The sequence below is a fragment of the Gracilinanus agilis genome, chromosome 1 (genome assembly GCF_016433145.1).
Source record: "Gracilinanus agilis isolate LMUSP501 chromosome 1, AgileGrace, whole genome shotgun sequence".
In the NCBI taxonomy this organism is placed as follows: domain Eukaryota; kingdom Metazoa; phylum Chordata; class Mammalia; order Didelphimorphia; family Didelphidae; genus Gracilinanus; species Gracilinanus agilis.
Genome location: NC_058130.1, coordinates 128,359,138 through 128,373,646, shown reverse-complemented (window position 1 = coordinate 128,373,646; position 14,509 = coordinate 128,359,138). Strand labels below are relative to the sequence as shown.

The 14,509-nt window shown below is 37.6% G+C and overlaps 1 protein-coding gene across 1 annotated transcript in view; it reads right to left on the bottom strand.

Moving 5' to 3' along the window:
* LOC123248482 (phospholipid-transporting ATPase ABCA3-like) overlaps positions 1-14,509 on the bottom strand; it is a 231,050-nt gene that overhangs the window by 58,493 nt on the left and 158,048 nt on the right. The window contains exons 12-15 of the mRNA XM_044677271.1: positions 4,625-4,895; positions 4,243-4,447; positions 3,701-3,920; positions 1,119-1,277 (exon numbers count right to left, since the gene is read on the bottom strand). Coding sequence (XP_044533206.1) covers positions 1,119-1,277; positions 3,701-3,920; positions 4,243-4,447; positions 4,625-4,895 — 855 coding nt within the window. The remainder of the gene's footprint in view (positions 1-1,118; positions 1,278-3,700; positions 3,921-4,242; positions 4,448-4,624; positions 4,896-14,509) is intronic.

Genomic DNA, 14,509 nt, shown 5'->3' with positions numbered 1-14,509 from the left:
ACTTATATTAGTACTGGGGAAAGCTAGATAGCTCAGTGGATTGAGAATCAGGCCTAGGGATGGGGGGTCCTGGGTTCAAATCTGACCTCAGATACTTCCTTGCTGTGTGACCCTGGGCAAGTCACTTAACCCCCATTGCCTCGTCCTTACAGCTCTTCTGCCTTGGAGCCAATACACAGTCTTGATTCTAAGATGGAAATAGTACCATCACTAACAAGATCTCCAAGCAGCAACCATAATAATAAATAAATCAAGATCTCTAGGACTCTTAGAATGCTTATGAGTGGGAATGCAAATATGATAACTCGTAATACCCAGAGGCTACTTCCAGGCACCCCCAACAGCAAGACTCCATTAACTTTCTCATTATTTTCCTTTTGGCCAAATTTATAGGTTTTGCAGAAAAAGTCATGGCTTCTGCCTTAGGAGGACAAAGAGTAAGCCTGTTATTGTTCTAAAATGCTCAGCCTTGCCTTAGAGCAGGGGTTGGCAACGTATGGCTCTTGAGCCATATCTGGCTCTTTTGAGGGCCAGATATGGCTCTTTCTGTAGGAGCCATAAAGTCAATTTTTTTTCAGGCGCTGTTACAGGAGCGGCACTGTGAGCACTGTACGGCTCTCACGAAATTACATTTTAAAAAGTGTGGCATTTATGGCTCTCATGGCCAAAAAGGTTGCCGACCCCTGTCTTAGAGGTTTGAAAGGGTTATTAATATGCTCTGATTTTTAAAAATCTCCTCATACTCCAGGATGGCATATTATCTTGGGCATAGCTGTCTAGTAAATGTTGAATTAAATTGCTCCTTGAGCCCTTGACCACTATGAACTTACCTTGTGTATTCTGAAAGGGCCCAACGTATTTCCCAAATATTTTCCCCTGTAAAAATTACTTCTGACCTGACAATAATCCCTGATAAGTACTGTTTTAGAGGAGATAGAGAGGGACAAGTTTTACCTATACCTTGATAGCAATCCCTGATAATTACTCTTTTAGAGAAGATAGAGAGGGATAAGTTTTACCTATATCTTTCAGTTCTTTTCCTAAATAAAGAGTAAAGGGAAGGGATTGTTGTCACTGACTATGGTCAGGGGGAATGGGTGGGTTGGATGGATACTCACGTAAGTATTCACATTTACTCGCTGCTTCAGTAGAGGAGGTACAGTATTTCTTGGACTGAAAATTGTTGTAGAAACTGCTGAGGCACATCCCTAAGCAATGGTTAGGTAGCAGGAGGAATACTTTATCCAGAATATCAGTAACTTTTTCCAATTTTAATGCTGTGAAGGAAAATAGAATAGATTAGCATATTTGTAGTCCTTTATTCTTTGTGTAAATTGTGATTTTTTTTATTGCTTTGTTCTTGAAACTTCTTCCTCCTGTGATATGACTTCAACTGGATCTCTTCTCATCTCCCTATTTCTTCACTGGTTTCACTTTCTCCTCTCATTCCCTCATTTCTTTACACTTTGAAACTTTATTCATTCTCATGGTTGCAATCCAATATGGAAAAAAAAATGAAATTGTCATTTCCCCCTCAAAACTGGTTTTTACTTCTGACTTCCTTGTGCCTATCAATGTTAACACTAACCTCTTAGGGTCAGGCCTTGAAATCTCTCTATCACTTTTGAATCCTTTTTCCTATTTATCCCTCCAACAGTTAGTCACCAAGACCTTGGGTGGTAGGGAAATACAGTGGAAAGAATGTTTTATTTGAAGTTAGAGTATCTAGGTTTGAATTCCAACTATGTTAATTGCACTGATGTGAATTTAAGTCACATAACCTCTCTGAGACTTAGTTTCCTCATTTGTAAAGAGAGAAGGTTGGAAAATTATCTCTAAAGTTCCTTCAAGTACTAAGTATATAATTCTATCTCTGTAATAACTCTTGCAACCATCCTTACCATTTGATTCTTATTGCTACCAACCTTGTCCTTGCCTGGAACTAGCCTAATGGATTTCCCTATCTCAATCCCTTTTTACTCTAATGTATGTCATTACAATATTCTTCTTCCTAAAGCTCAATTCTCTTTGATGTCATACTCCTTAGAAAACATCAATGGCCACAGAATTATCCAAATTTGTTAGCTTGAGATCAAGGCCCTTCACATTATCATTCTAACTTAACCTTTCTAACCTTAATCTTCCATTAATCACCCTTCCTACCCTCACTTCAGCTAAAGTAGTCTACTTTATATTGAATTTTACTCATATATTTAAAGGCTTATGCTGTTTCTTTTGCCTAGAACACCCTCCTTAATAATAATTTTACCTATACAAACCCTCTACAACCTTATATTCCTAGTAGGTCTAATTATTTCATTTAATACCCCTATGCGGAAATAAATTTCATGAGTCATGGAGGTGGGGATGAAAATATTTTTTTCCATTATCTCCTATAGCTTCTACTATGACATACACCTAAATGTATAGTAGATATTTAATTAGTCTTTTAAACATAGCTCAAAATCAATCCCATCCATGAAATTCCACCTAAAATACTACTCTTTTATCTTAACTTCTATAATCTACAATCTATACTATTCATTTAACATTTATTTGTCAGTTGTAAGTTATTTGTTTAAGTGTATGTAGTAGGAGGTTGATCAGGGAGCTCCTCCTGATCAATAGCATTCCTCCAATCAAATTGATGAAATTATAGACTATACAAAGCAGGCTTTAAAGAAAATGGAATGCCAAGATTAGCCTGCCTTTGCCATTTATTACCTTAGGCAAGGCACTTTTCTTTGGCTTTGGTTTCCTTATTCATAAAATGAAAAGTTTGGACTAGATGACCTGTAAGGCCCCTTTCTATTCTAGGTATGATCCTATTACTGATTTCAGTTTTTGAGGTGGCCCATTTGTACCTTGTAATTTCATCAAGTGGATTGTGGGGTACCAAACTGATCACTCACTTTCCTCTCTTCCTACTACATATAACGTCTAAAATACTGAGATCTCTTAAGAGCTTAGGGCCATTATTTCTACATTTCTCTTCCTTTCAGACTCTCATAGATAACAGACAATACAAATTTGTTGACTGAGTCAAACATACTTCCTAATTTCCTAATATCCATCCATCCATCCATCCACAATAAGCTTAGGGAATGTCAAAGTCATGCATTATTCTTGAATGACCCTGTTTCCTTTCCAGCTCTTTTTAAGGCAGAAATATTATTTTGCAGATTAACACTATCACAAATGGATACAGGTTATTAAATTCCTGGCATACATTTGAATCTTTAGCCAATATGTAAATAATCTAGAGGTGAAATGGAATTTTTCCTAATCTTGGTCTTAAAACCAGGAATTCTTTTTAGCTCCTACAGTATACTCCTAGTTTTTCTTATTCTTCATCACATCTTGCATGATAATATTCTAATGTATAATTCCCAACATAATGTCCAAATATTGACCTCAAAATGTTCCCTATAGATGATGTACTTGGAGAATGAGATTTTACATGTCAAAGAGTTGCTATGTATACCACAATAACCTGTATTCCTAAATCAACACTAGCAGTCTGGCTTTTAGCCCTATGGTCTGACTTTTGTGAAACATAGACTTTATTCAACATTAAGGGACTTGCTTGCTCAGTGATGTTTCCTTACTGAGATGATTATTTCTTACTTGCTTATTATTACCGATGGATTAAGGATTCAGTATGTGTTTGTAGGGAGGAAGTAAGTACTAATGCCCTCACCCTTGAAGCCTGTGACATAGAGGATGATTAAAGTGATAATGCCTGAGAAGAAGTTGAACATGATGAGTCTTATGAAGGCAGTGGCACCTGCCATGAAGAAGAAGCTCATTAGGTACATGAGGGGAATGATGGACCAGCCGTACAACATTAATATCAGCAATGCATCTGCAGGGTGGTTGTCCTCAGTGAAAGCTTTTATGTCAAAGATTTTGAATATCCCCTGGAGTACAGAGACATTGTTTTTAGAAAAGAAGGGCAGGTGATTTAAGAAAAAAAGAAATCAAACAATAGTAAAATAAGGCATCAATTCCCTAAAGCTTGGGGTAGCAAGGGGAAATAAATATATGGGAATCTAGTCCTAGATAGGACTACTTATGTTGTTGTCCAAACAAGGGAACTTCGTTTTGCTTAGGAAAGGCCAAAAAAGGCACTTAAGCTGTTTTTATTAGCATCAGAAATTGAGATTGCTGAATCTAGATATTATTGGTCAAAGGGGAAATTGTGATAATGTAGAAGCCACTACTAAGCATAAAACTACTCACCAGCAGCAGCAAACAGGGAATGAAGAAGACAGTGAGATCCCACAACAGGGAAGACAGCCAGAAATGAATAACATAGACTCCACTGACAAACTGAATGTGCTTTGCCTTTATGACTCTTTCACTAACTGCCATGATAGAAAATGTACTGGCTAATGAACCCATACCATAGAGCATGTTGATAGCAATGTCATATCCCTTATGGCCCCTGCAAAAGACAGTGTAAGAGAGACACCGTATATGTGATTAGTAGGAAAAAAAGATTTTCTATTAGCAGCCATTTTCCAGAAAATAACATGTAAACAGAATATTTAAAAATAACTGTAAATGGAAAGCACTGCAGGTTTGAAAAACTCAACCCCAGGAGAAAGAAAGCTACACGTACCAAAAATAGTGCTCCTTTGCGGTTTCTAAGGAATTTCGAGGCTGAGGATGATTAATAACAGTAATGGAAGCTTTGGGACCAGAAATCAACTTGAAGAGAAGATTATCTACCACTGCCAGGGCCATAGCAGGAGTATGGAATGCCTGATTGTTGAAGAGAATGGTGATTACTGACTCATTATTTTTGGATTTGAAGCAAAGTGCTATAAGGCAGCGGTCATTAAAGCCTTCACTCTCAGCTGCTCTTACAAGCAACTCCTCTTCCAGGTTTTCTAGGAAGAGAAAGCAAAATCATTCATTTAGACATGCAATTACCCTACCTGAAATCAGAAACAAAATAATTGTCCATTAATTGAGCAGTAGCAAAATATTGTGTTCAAAACTGTTGATAAGGTGGCCCTATAACACTGACTTCCCATGGCCCTGGCTAACCTTAACTTCAATACTGGACACAGGTCTGAACTCTTAATAGGATTCCCAGGCTCCCCAGGGCATACCTAATCTTGCTCTTTCTTGCTGTGAAGCCTCTGCAGATCTCATAGGATATACCACCATCATATGTTAGGAGGTCAGTGACCTCCATGAGTCATCTAATCACATATTATTTCACCAGCAGACCACTTTCCAAGAACTGATATTCTATTCTTGGCCATATTTCTCAGTTGCACATCCTTTCATTCCCTTAATACTGTCCCCATATGATTCAGTTCCTCATGAACAAATCCCTTACCTCAAGTCCAGCTGCCCAATTCCTTATTTCCATTCACTTCAACCTTATCCCCTAACCTTTGAAAGGGAGGAATTTAGGTAAAAATGTAAAGGGCCAGAGTGAGGATACAGAAATGTGCTGGATGCAGAAAACAGAGTGTGTAATAGAGGAGCTCAGAACTCTTGAGGTGGGGTTCGGAGGTGCTGAACTGGCAGTTGGGAGAGATTGTGGAGACTGTGGGGAAGTACACAGCTTCTGAATTTAGCTCTCCTCATCCAGTGTGAGATCTACCCAAATCGTCTACTTTGGTTCCTGTGTTCCTGATTGATCCCAGACATCTCATTGACATCTATTGAACTCCCAAGAAGAACCTAGCAGTGATATTGACCTGGACTTCTTAGTTACCTCAGTGGTCTCAGACCACAGACTGTGGTGACTTGGTCACTCCTGGCACCAGCTTCCTGATCTAACAGCTAATTCTGAACTTTCATCAAAAGACTATTTGGATGGGCTCAGATTAGGGTAGGCAGACAGGAAGGTGGGAAATCTAGGCAGAGAGGCAGTTAGTGTAGCCCCAACATTCGAAGAGATTTTTTGAAAAGTCAGTGGGACCTGGGACAGTTAGATATTGATTAGTTTAGGGCAATCCCTTAGACCTCTATCTTCACTCAATCCTAATTATCATCTATAATAAACCTGTTACTGTTTAGATCTAGCAGTCAGATTGCATTACTATGAGTCTCAGGGCTGAGAGTAGTCATCTTGCTCTCTGTGCCTGAAAGGGATCATCACAAACAGATTTGGAGTTCACCAACCTCATTTACTGGTCAAATTACCACTTTACACCTTCTCCAGATCTGTCTATATCTTACATTTTGCCTTTTGCAATGCCTGCTCCATAATTAGCATACTTATTTTACCTTAAATCTCTTCCTTCCATATTATTTTTCTTACTGAGTGTCCCCACTGATGATACTGCTTCTCTGGCCACCTTTTTCAATGAATCCCTACGATTTCTTTTTCTTATCCCCTGACTCTTTAGTTGAGGTGAAGGAAACAAAATATTTCTGGAGAGCTATTGCTAATTACACAATCTCCTTTTAAACACTATTAATGGCAACTTTTCCTTTGAGGTTCACTCTATCAAATTTTGTTATTCAATGTAGGCCTTCATGGCAATTATATACAAATCATCAGTAATCTAGTAAAATGGCAGCAGTTGGGGTGAAAATGGAGCCTGGAAACTACTCATTATATGCTTCCTTGTTTCTCCACCACAAAATATTTTTATTTGTATTTTTTCCCTTTCCTCTAATGTTAAGGATGAGCTAGTTTTCCCTTCTGTGAAGGATAACCCATCCACTTGTGCTCTACTTCCAGGTTCCATGAAAACAAGTTTTATGATATATGACAAGGGTTAGGAAAAGATAAAAAAGGGCTTGAGCTGAATAAGAAGAAAATAATGAAGTTGAGCTGAAAAAGAATGAGAAGGAAGTTGTGAAGGTGATTTGAAGAGTTTGGATTTATGAAAAAGCCCAAAGTTTTAATACAGGAAGGAGAATCTGAGAAGAACTTGAGAAGAAGTTGCAGAAGTTTTGCTTAAGCTAGAGGAGAACTCAATATGGAGAAAAATAGCATAAGGTACAGATAAAGAACTTAAGGAGAAAGAGAAGATAGTTGTTAAGATGGAGTAAATAAAACAAACAAACAAACTGGCAAGACAAAGTAAGAATTTTGTCAGAGAAGAAAAAAAAAGCTGAGTATGGTTGTCAGATTGTTAAGGGAGGAAAATATGTAGTAAAGACTCTAAAAGGAAATAAACATACAAAGGGAATAAACGGGAATAAAGGTGTAAGGAAGTAATAAAAGTATGTAAACTACCAGTAAAAATGGAGACCAGAGAGAATTTTGCATTGTTTTGCATTAAGTATGTAACATGTCTGCCACAGCCAAGTGCATCTTACTTGTATATGAAGTACAGGCTGGTCTTTCTTCTATTAAAGGTGAACAGGTACAAGGAATACCATTTTACAATATAGGTTTTCAGGAACAATGAGGTACTATCCCTCAAAAAACTAGATGACCTTCAGTCTAAAAATTAGACAGAGCTTTTTATAAGGCACTAATTTCATGCCAGCCACTGTGCTAAGTGCTAGAGATATATCTAAAAAAAAGAAGACAATCCTTGCCCTCAAGGCACTTACATTCTAATAGGAGAAGATAACACACATGGAATATTATAAAACAGGAGAGTGGAGGCTGGGGAAAGGGGGAGAGTAGAAAAGGTAAAGAGTACTCAATATAGGGGTCATGGCAGAAAGACCTCAGGAAGTGGTATGATGGTTCCTAGTTTTATGAAGCATAAGGCTCATCTGTCAGAGTCAGTAGACTCCTACTTTCTGGTAAGGGAGAGATAGTTGGAAAATGAGATCATGTTGGGATGAAGGTAGAAAACTATAGGAAGTGAAAAACATCTGAACTAGGGGCAGCTGGGTAGCTCAGTGGAGTGAGAGTCAGGCCTAGAGACAGGAGGTCCTAGGTTCAAACCTGGCCTCAGCCACTTCCCAGCTGTGTGACCCTGGGCAAGTCACTTGACCCCCATTGCCCACCCTTACCACTCTTCCACCTATGAGACAATACACAGAAGTACAAGGGTTTAAAAAAAACAAAACAAAAAACATCTGAACTAGGAAGAAAAAGAATCTTAATAGTTAGCAGGGAACTATAACCTCTGTCAAAAAATTGTAGGGTAGAAGATAGGCTGTTACAGAGGGGAGGAAAGGAAGGGCTGTGGAGTTAAGAAATAAGTGGGAGCTAAATTCCTTGGGGAAAAAGTTGGTCCTTCATACTGATATACTGATATAGATTCATGGGTGCTATTATATGGCATCAGATTCATGTGTGGGAGACTGGTGATGAGTGATCGCATCTGAAGGCCATTGTAGCCATGGAAGATACAGTAAAGGTCAGAGGAAGTTGAGATGAATACTGGCTATGGATGATTCCTGGCTGGGGCAAAATAAATTTGTTGATCTGATAACAGCTGCCGTGCCCTTCCCAGGAGCCACTTCCCAACTTGGCACATTTAGGTTGTAGGTGAGGTCCCCAAGGGGGCGACTGCTCTATCTCACAGGTTGGAGGCTATGATCCCACAAGTGTATGGAGGAGTGTAGTTCTCCACTCTTAAAACCATAGCTCATGAAAAAACCACAGGCTTTTTCTTTAAGAGCCACATAGTAGACCGAGTTAGCTCAAAGTTAAGGCACTTACTAACATTGGATAGTAAAAACAGCAATTATAGAACATAACCCGTAAACCCGGGGCACACTCCCCTACAAATACATGTAGAGTCATTGGGAGAAGTGAGCACATTATAAAAAGTACATGTGCTGTACATATGTGGCCGTGGTAAGTCACACATCTGGCACTGACATCCATTTTTCCTCTCAGGCTTCTGCCTGGCACATAGTCTTTGGATGAGTTGCCTTGATGGGCTTCCTCCACCTGCTCCTTTTCAGAGCTCGGGTCAGTTCCCACCTACTAGGATTAAAGCCTGATGTTTCTGTTTCTATGTATGTTTCTATGCTTCCTAAAATGATTTCCTGCTCAGTATGCGTTCACATGTCATTCTGTGCTAGATATGATGACTTATTAGGCAGTAACTCCATTACAAGATACCATGGCTCAAGTGGAGGGGGATGAAATAGGACAGAAGAAACTTTTTAGCCCTCTCTTCTGCTGGCCTCTGGCAGGTTATCTAGAGGGATACCCAATACTTTTCTTTCCTTGACTCAGACTGTTTCTAGGGCTAGCAAGTTTAGCTTTTGTTCCCCCTTCTTTTCACCTTAATTTTTTTTAATTTAATAAACACCTAGTAAAAAACACTAAGTAAAACAAGCATTTTTATATACATTGTAAAATAGGAGATTATATATGGAACTTCAAATTCCCAAATCCTTATTATGAAGAGCTTACTTTTCTTAAGTACATAATAAAAAATTACATAATGCTTTCAAAATTGTCCTACTGTTTAAAATTCTTTCTGGCCTTCCTTTTGTTTTCTTTATAGCTTTTTTAGGGGAGGTTAGGGAAACCAATAATGACTTTCCTTCTACTCCAAGTGAAAGGGGTGTTAGGCAGCACTGAAACAGTCTGAACCAAACATATGGGATGAAAAAAGAAAGCAAACAAATTGTAACATATATGCATAGCAAAAAAAATTTCAACAGTGGTCATACCTAAAAATCACATTTTGTATCTTGAGTTCATCACCTTAATGTCAGGAGATGGGTAGGTGGCATGCTTCATGTTTGGTACTCTGTAATAGTGATTGGTCCAGTCTTTCCAAATAGTTTGCATAATTTTATTTAACTGTTTTTCTGTTCTTCTGAAATCATCCTTTTTGTTATTTCTTGTGACCCAATAATATTCTATTACATTCATATATCATTATTTGTTCAGTCATTCCCCGATTTTTTTTAACCCTTACCTTCTGTCTTGGAACCAATACTATTGGTTCTAAGGCAGAAGAGTGAGTGGTAAGGGCTAGGTAATGGGGGTCAAGTGACTTGCCCAGGGTCACACAGCTGGAAAATATCTGAGGCCAGATTTGAACCCAGGACCTCCCATCTCTAGGCCTGGCTTTCAATCCACTGCCCCCTTCCCCGACTGATAAGTACTAAGTTTGTAGTTCTTGGTCACCAGAAGGAAAAAAAAATCCTCTGATATAAATACTTTTGATAAATGGGTTTCTTTTCTCTTTTCTTGGATCTCTTTAGTGATATAGGAAGAATTAATGGTATTGCTGGGTCAAAAGATTAGAATGAATTAGAATTAGAAACGGTTTAGAATGGTTGCACAAATTCACATCTCTATTAATAGCTCATTAACATACCTCTTTTCCTGTAACCTTTCTAATACTAATCATTTTCTTTTTTCATCATCTTTGATTATGATATGGATCCTTAATGTTTCTTTATTTGCATTTCTCTAAATATCAGTGTTTTGAAGCAATGTTTCCTATGGCTATGGATAGCATCACTTTCTTCTTCTGTACATATTCTTTGATCATTTATCAAATGGAGAATAGTACTTGTTTTTATAAATTTGAACCAGTTCCTATGTCTTGGAAATGAAACTTTATCTGAGAATCTTGCTGCAGAGATTCATCCTCCCAGTTAACTATTTCCCTTCTAATTTTAACTACATTGCCTCAAGTTATTTTCCCTTCTTTCTTTCCTTTTAAACTCCTCCTCACAATTTACTCTTCAAGGTTGGAGTTTGTTCTAATTCACCCCCTCTTATTCCTTCCTCTCTTTCCCTCCTGTTTCCCTATTGAGTCAAATGCATTTCTATACAAAATTCTGTGAGTGTGCACACACATGCATGTATAGATGTGTTTTACTCTCCTGTGACCTATTCAGATGACAGAGTTTCAACTGATAGTCCCTTTCTCCTTGTTTATATACTTTTCTACTTGTATGCTTTTATTGAGTAAGATTGCAAGTTTTCCTCCACCTTCTTTCTCTAACATAATCCCTTTTCCTTCTAGTTTTAATAACCTCTTACCCTTTGTAATGCTTCACTTGGAGATCTCATCAGTTCCTGTGGATTTACAGACCATCACGATGTTAATGATTCTCAGATCTACCTTTCCTGTCCTAACCTTTCTGCTGACTTCCAATCTTGTCTCTCCATCTGCCTTTCAGGTATCTCAATCTGGATGTCCAGTAGACATCTTAAATTTAACATGTCCAAAACTGAACTCATCCTTCCCCTAACCCCACTCTACCTTTACCCTCCCAGTTTACCATAGAGGTTAATGTCATCCTCCTAGTTGTTTCGGCTTGAAATTTGGCATCATCCTCAATTTATTATCTTTCAGTCCACTATATCTAATCTGTTGCTAAGCCCTATTGATTTCACCTTTGCAACGTCCTTTGAATATGCTACCTTCTTTCATCTGACACTGACACCATTCACTTGTAGGCCCTCATTACCTCATATTTGGACTACTTCAATAGTCTATTGGTTGGTCTGCCTGCCCCAAGTGTCTCCCATTCCTAACCATATTCTGTCTGGTTAAGCTATCTAAACAGTAACAAATAATTTTGATGATTATTTCTTTATAGAAGAGTTTGAGATCTGGTAATGCCATGGCCTATCCTTCCTGCTTCTTTTTTGAGGTGTTATTTTCCTAAAGATAATTGATCTTTTACTTCTCTCTATTAAATTTATTGTTATTTGTTCTAGTACGTAAAATGATAATTTGGTAGTTTGATATTGGATTGAACATGCAATTTTTACTATATTGGCATTGCTCAACCATATGCATTCCTATTTTCTCCAAATATTCAGGTCTGTGTTTCTAGAAAGTATTCCATAGCTGTATTCATAAAATTTTTAGTGGGTCTTTAACTGTAATTCCTAAGCATTTTTATAAAATCTTGTAATTGCTTTAAATGGCATTTTCTCTTTTCAGCTCTTCCTGTTGAGTTTTGTAATATATAGAAAAACCAATGATATACTCTGATTTGTTTTAACCCTGCTACCTTTCTGAATTTGTTAATTGCTTAATTTCATTGAATCTCTCAGGTTTTCTAGAATATTATATCATCTGCAAGCAACAAAACTTTTGCACCCTATTTTTCTATCTTTATCCCTTTAGTTTCTTTTTCTTATCTTATTGCAACAGAGAGCATGTGTGGAACAATGTCAAATAATAACGGTGATAATAAACCTCCCTGCCTTACTCTGATATTTATGGAAAGGGTTCTAGTATTTTTCCATTACAAATAAAGCTAGCTCTTGGTTTTTAAATAGATCCTAAATTTATTAAATAAGGATACATTTATACTTAGGCTTTTTAACTTTTTTAATATAAAGGGTTGTTGGATTCTGTTGAAAGCTTTTTCTATATCTATTGACAAACAATATGGTTTTTTAATTATTAATTTAATTAATATGGTCAATTGTCTATGTTTTTTAAATTTCAGAAGAATCCTAAATTCTTGATATACATTCAATTTGGTCAAAGTGTATAATCTTTTAAATATGTTGCTGCAATTTACTTTTTAGTATTTTATCTAGTTTGTCTATCATTAACTAATCGGGCTATAGGTCTAGTTCTTTCCCCCTTAACTTCTTTTCTTTGGCTGAGGTAAACGCTGCTTAATCAGTTCTTTTTTTACTTTAAATTTTGTTAATCTTGTCTGATTTTTAGAATCTCTATTTTTATCTTTAATTGAAGCTTTTTGATTTGTTGCTTTTTGAGTTTTTTAGAGACATCTGTGATTCATGGATCCATTTTTTCTTTTTTGTTAATAAAAGTGCTTACAGATAAAAATTTCTTTTTAATGACTATGGAAGTATCTCTAAAGTTTTGGGATTTTGTCTTTCTGTTCACTTTTCTTTGATGAAATCTATTATCTATTATTTCTAGAAAGACAAAATCATCTAAATAAAACATTTATTAAGTATTTACTACCATATCAAGCCTTATGTGTTAAGTGTTATGATACAAATACAAAGGAAGATAGTCCTTGTTCCGAGGGGATTTAAACTCTAATGGGACAAGAAAGCAAACAAAGGGGAGCTGGAAGACAAGTTGAGTCATTAGTAGATGGTGGCATGATATGGAGATGTCTGGGTAGAGGTACCTTTCTTTTTTTCAGTCTTTTAATTTTGTTCTATGTCTTTTTATCTCATGGAATCAGAATTCTATTTGCTCTGTATTAATTTTCAGGGAGTCTATTACTTGAGTAAAGTGTTTGAAATCTCCTCTTCCCTCCTTCTTTTTCCTCTTAAGCTCATATTTCACTTATAATTTCATTTGAAAAAAAATCTTTTGCTTAATTTCTTTCATAATTCAGTAGTCTTTATGGATGAGGCTTGAGTTATTTTGGAATTATTCTCTTTTGGGGGGCTTTCCTCTTGGGTATCTTTTGATCTATAATATTTCTTCATGGTGTTCGTTGTATTCTTCAATTTATCCCCAGCTCCAGCCTTAGTTTTGATTTGGAGCTTTGTCCCAGGACCAGGATCTGCTCCCTCCCCTACTCTTTTCTGGGGTAGGTAGGCCCCATTTGTTATTGACTTTGATTTATGCATTCTTGTTGCTGGTTTCCACCTTATACAATGTATCTGTGATCAAAGTTCCCACAAATTTTGGGCCCCCCTGGATCATTTGGATTCCAGAGTGTTGTGGTTTTTTTAGGCTTGCTGGGTCCAGATTCTCAGGATAATGTGTATTATATTCAAACTCTGAGTCTCACCTTGATTTACAAGGGAAACAGTTGGAAGATATTGGAATGTTCCCGGATGCTGTGAGGACAGGAGGAAAGGCAGTTGGCCTGAGGATATAAATACCCCAACAGTCATCTGGGAGGGGTCTTTGGTCCTGGAGGCTCAGGGCTTGAGATTTTTGAGCTTTGATTCAGATCCTCTCTGAATCTCCCTAGATATTTAGGCATTTGATCATCATTAGATATTTGGGTATCTGGGCCCAGGTGGTAACTGGGAGGAGGGAAGGAGAAGAAGCAGAGGGAGGTGAAAGGTAATTATTTCCTAAAGGCTGTGCAGGTTGACATCACAAACTGAGAACAGGGAAGCTGAGAGAAATCACAATATCTGTACCAACTGAGCAGTTTGCCCTCCCTGGTTTGGTGGTGGCCAAGCTGAACCAGAGGAGTGTGAAACTCCTCTAGCTGACTGAAACAACTGCCTACAGTCCTGAGGGATTATTGATCATAGCTTTAGTGACAGGGTCTCCTATACCCAATCTGTTCCTGATTATTCCTTTTCCTATTTAACATCTATAGATAAAGTTTATTTTATTTAAGTACCTTCCTGAGTGGTCATTACATCATGGCCCTTGGGGAGGGAACAACGCAGTCAGATGAAAATGTTATCCAAGGCTAATAGAGCCCAATATTAATAATCAATCCAACCCCAGGTGGGACCCAGGTTACCCATCTACCTGACCATTAAGGGTCCTTCCTGGGCGCTGTTGTAGAAATAGGGCATTATAACATCCAGCAGGGTGACAGGGTTGGGTGGTCCCCCTGCACCAGCTACCTAGAGGAATACAAAAGCCATAGCTTCCCAAACCAATATCCCCTAAGAGCATAACAGTATCAAGAAGAGTCCTTATTTTTTTTTATAACATGTGCTATGAAC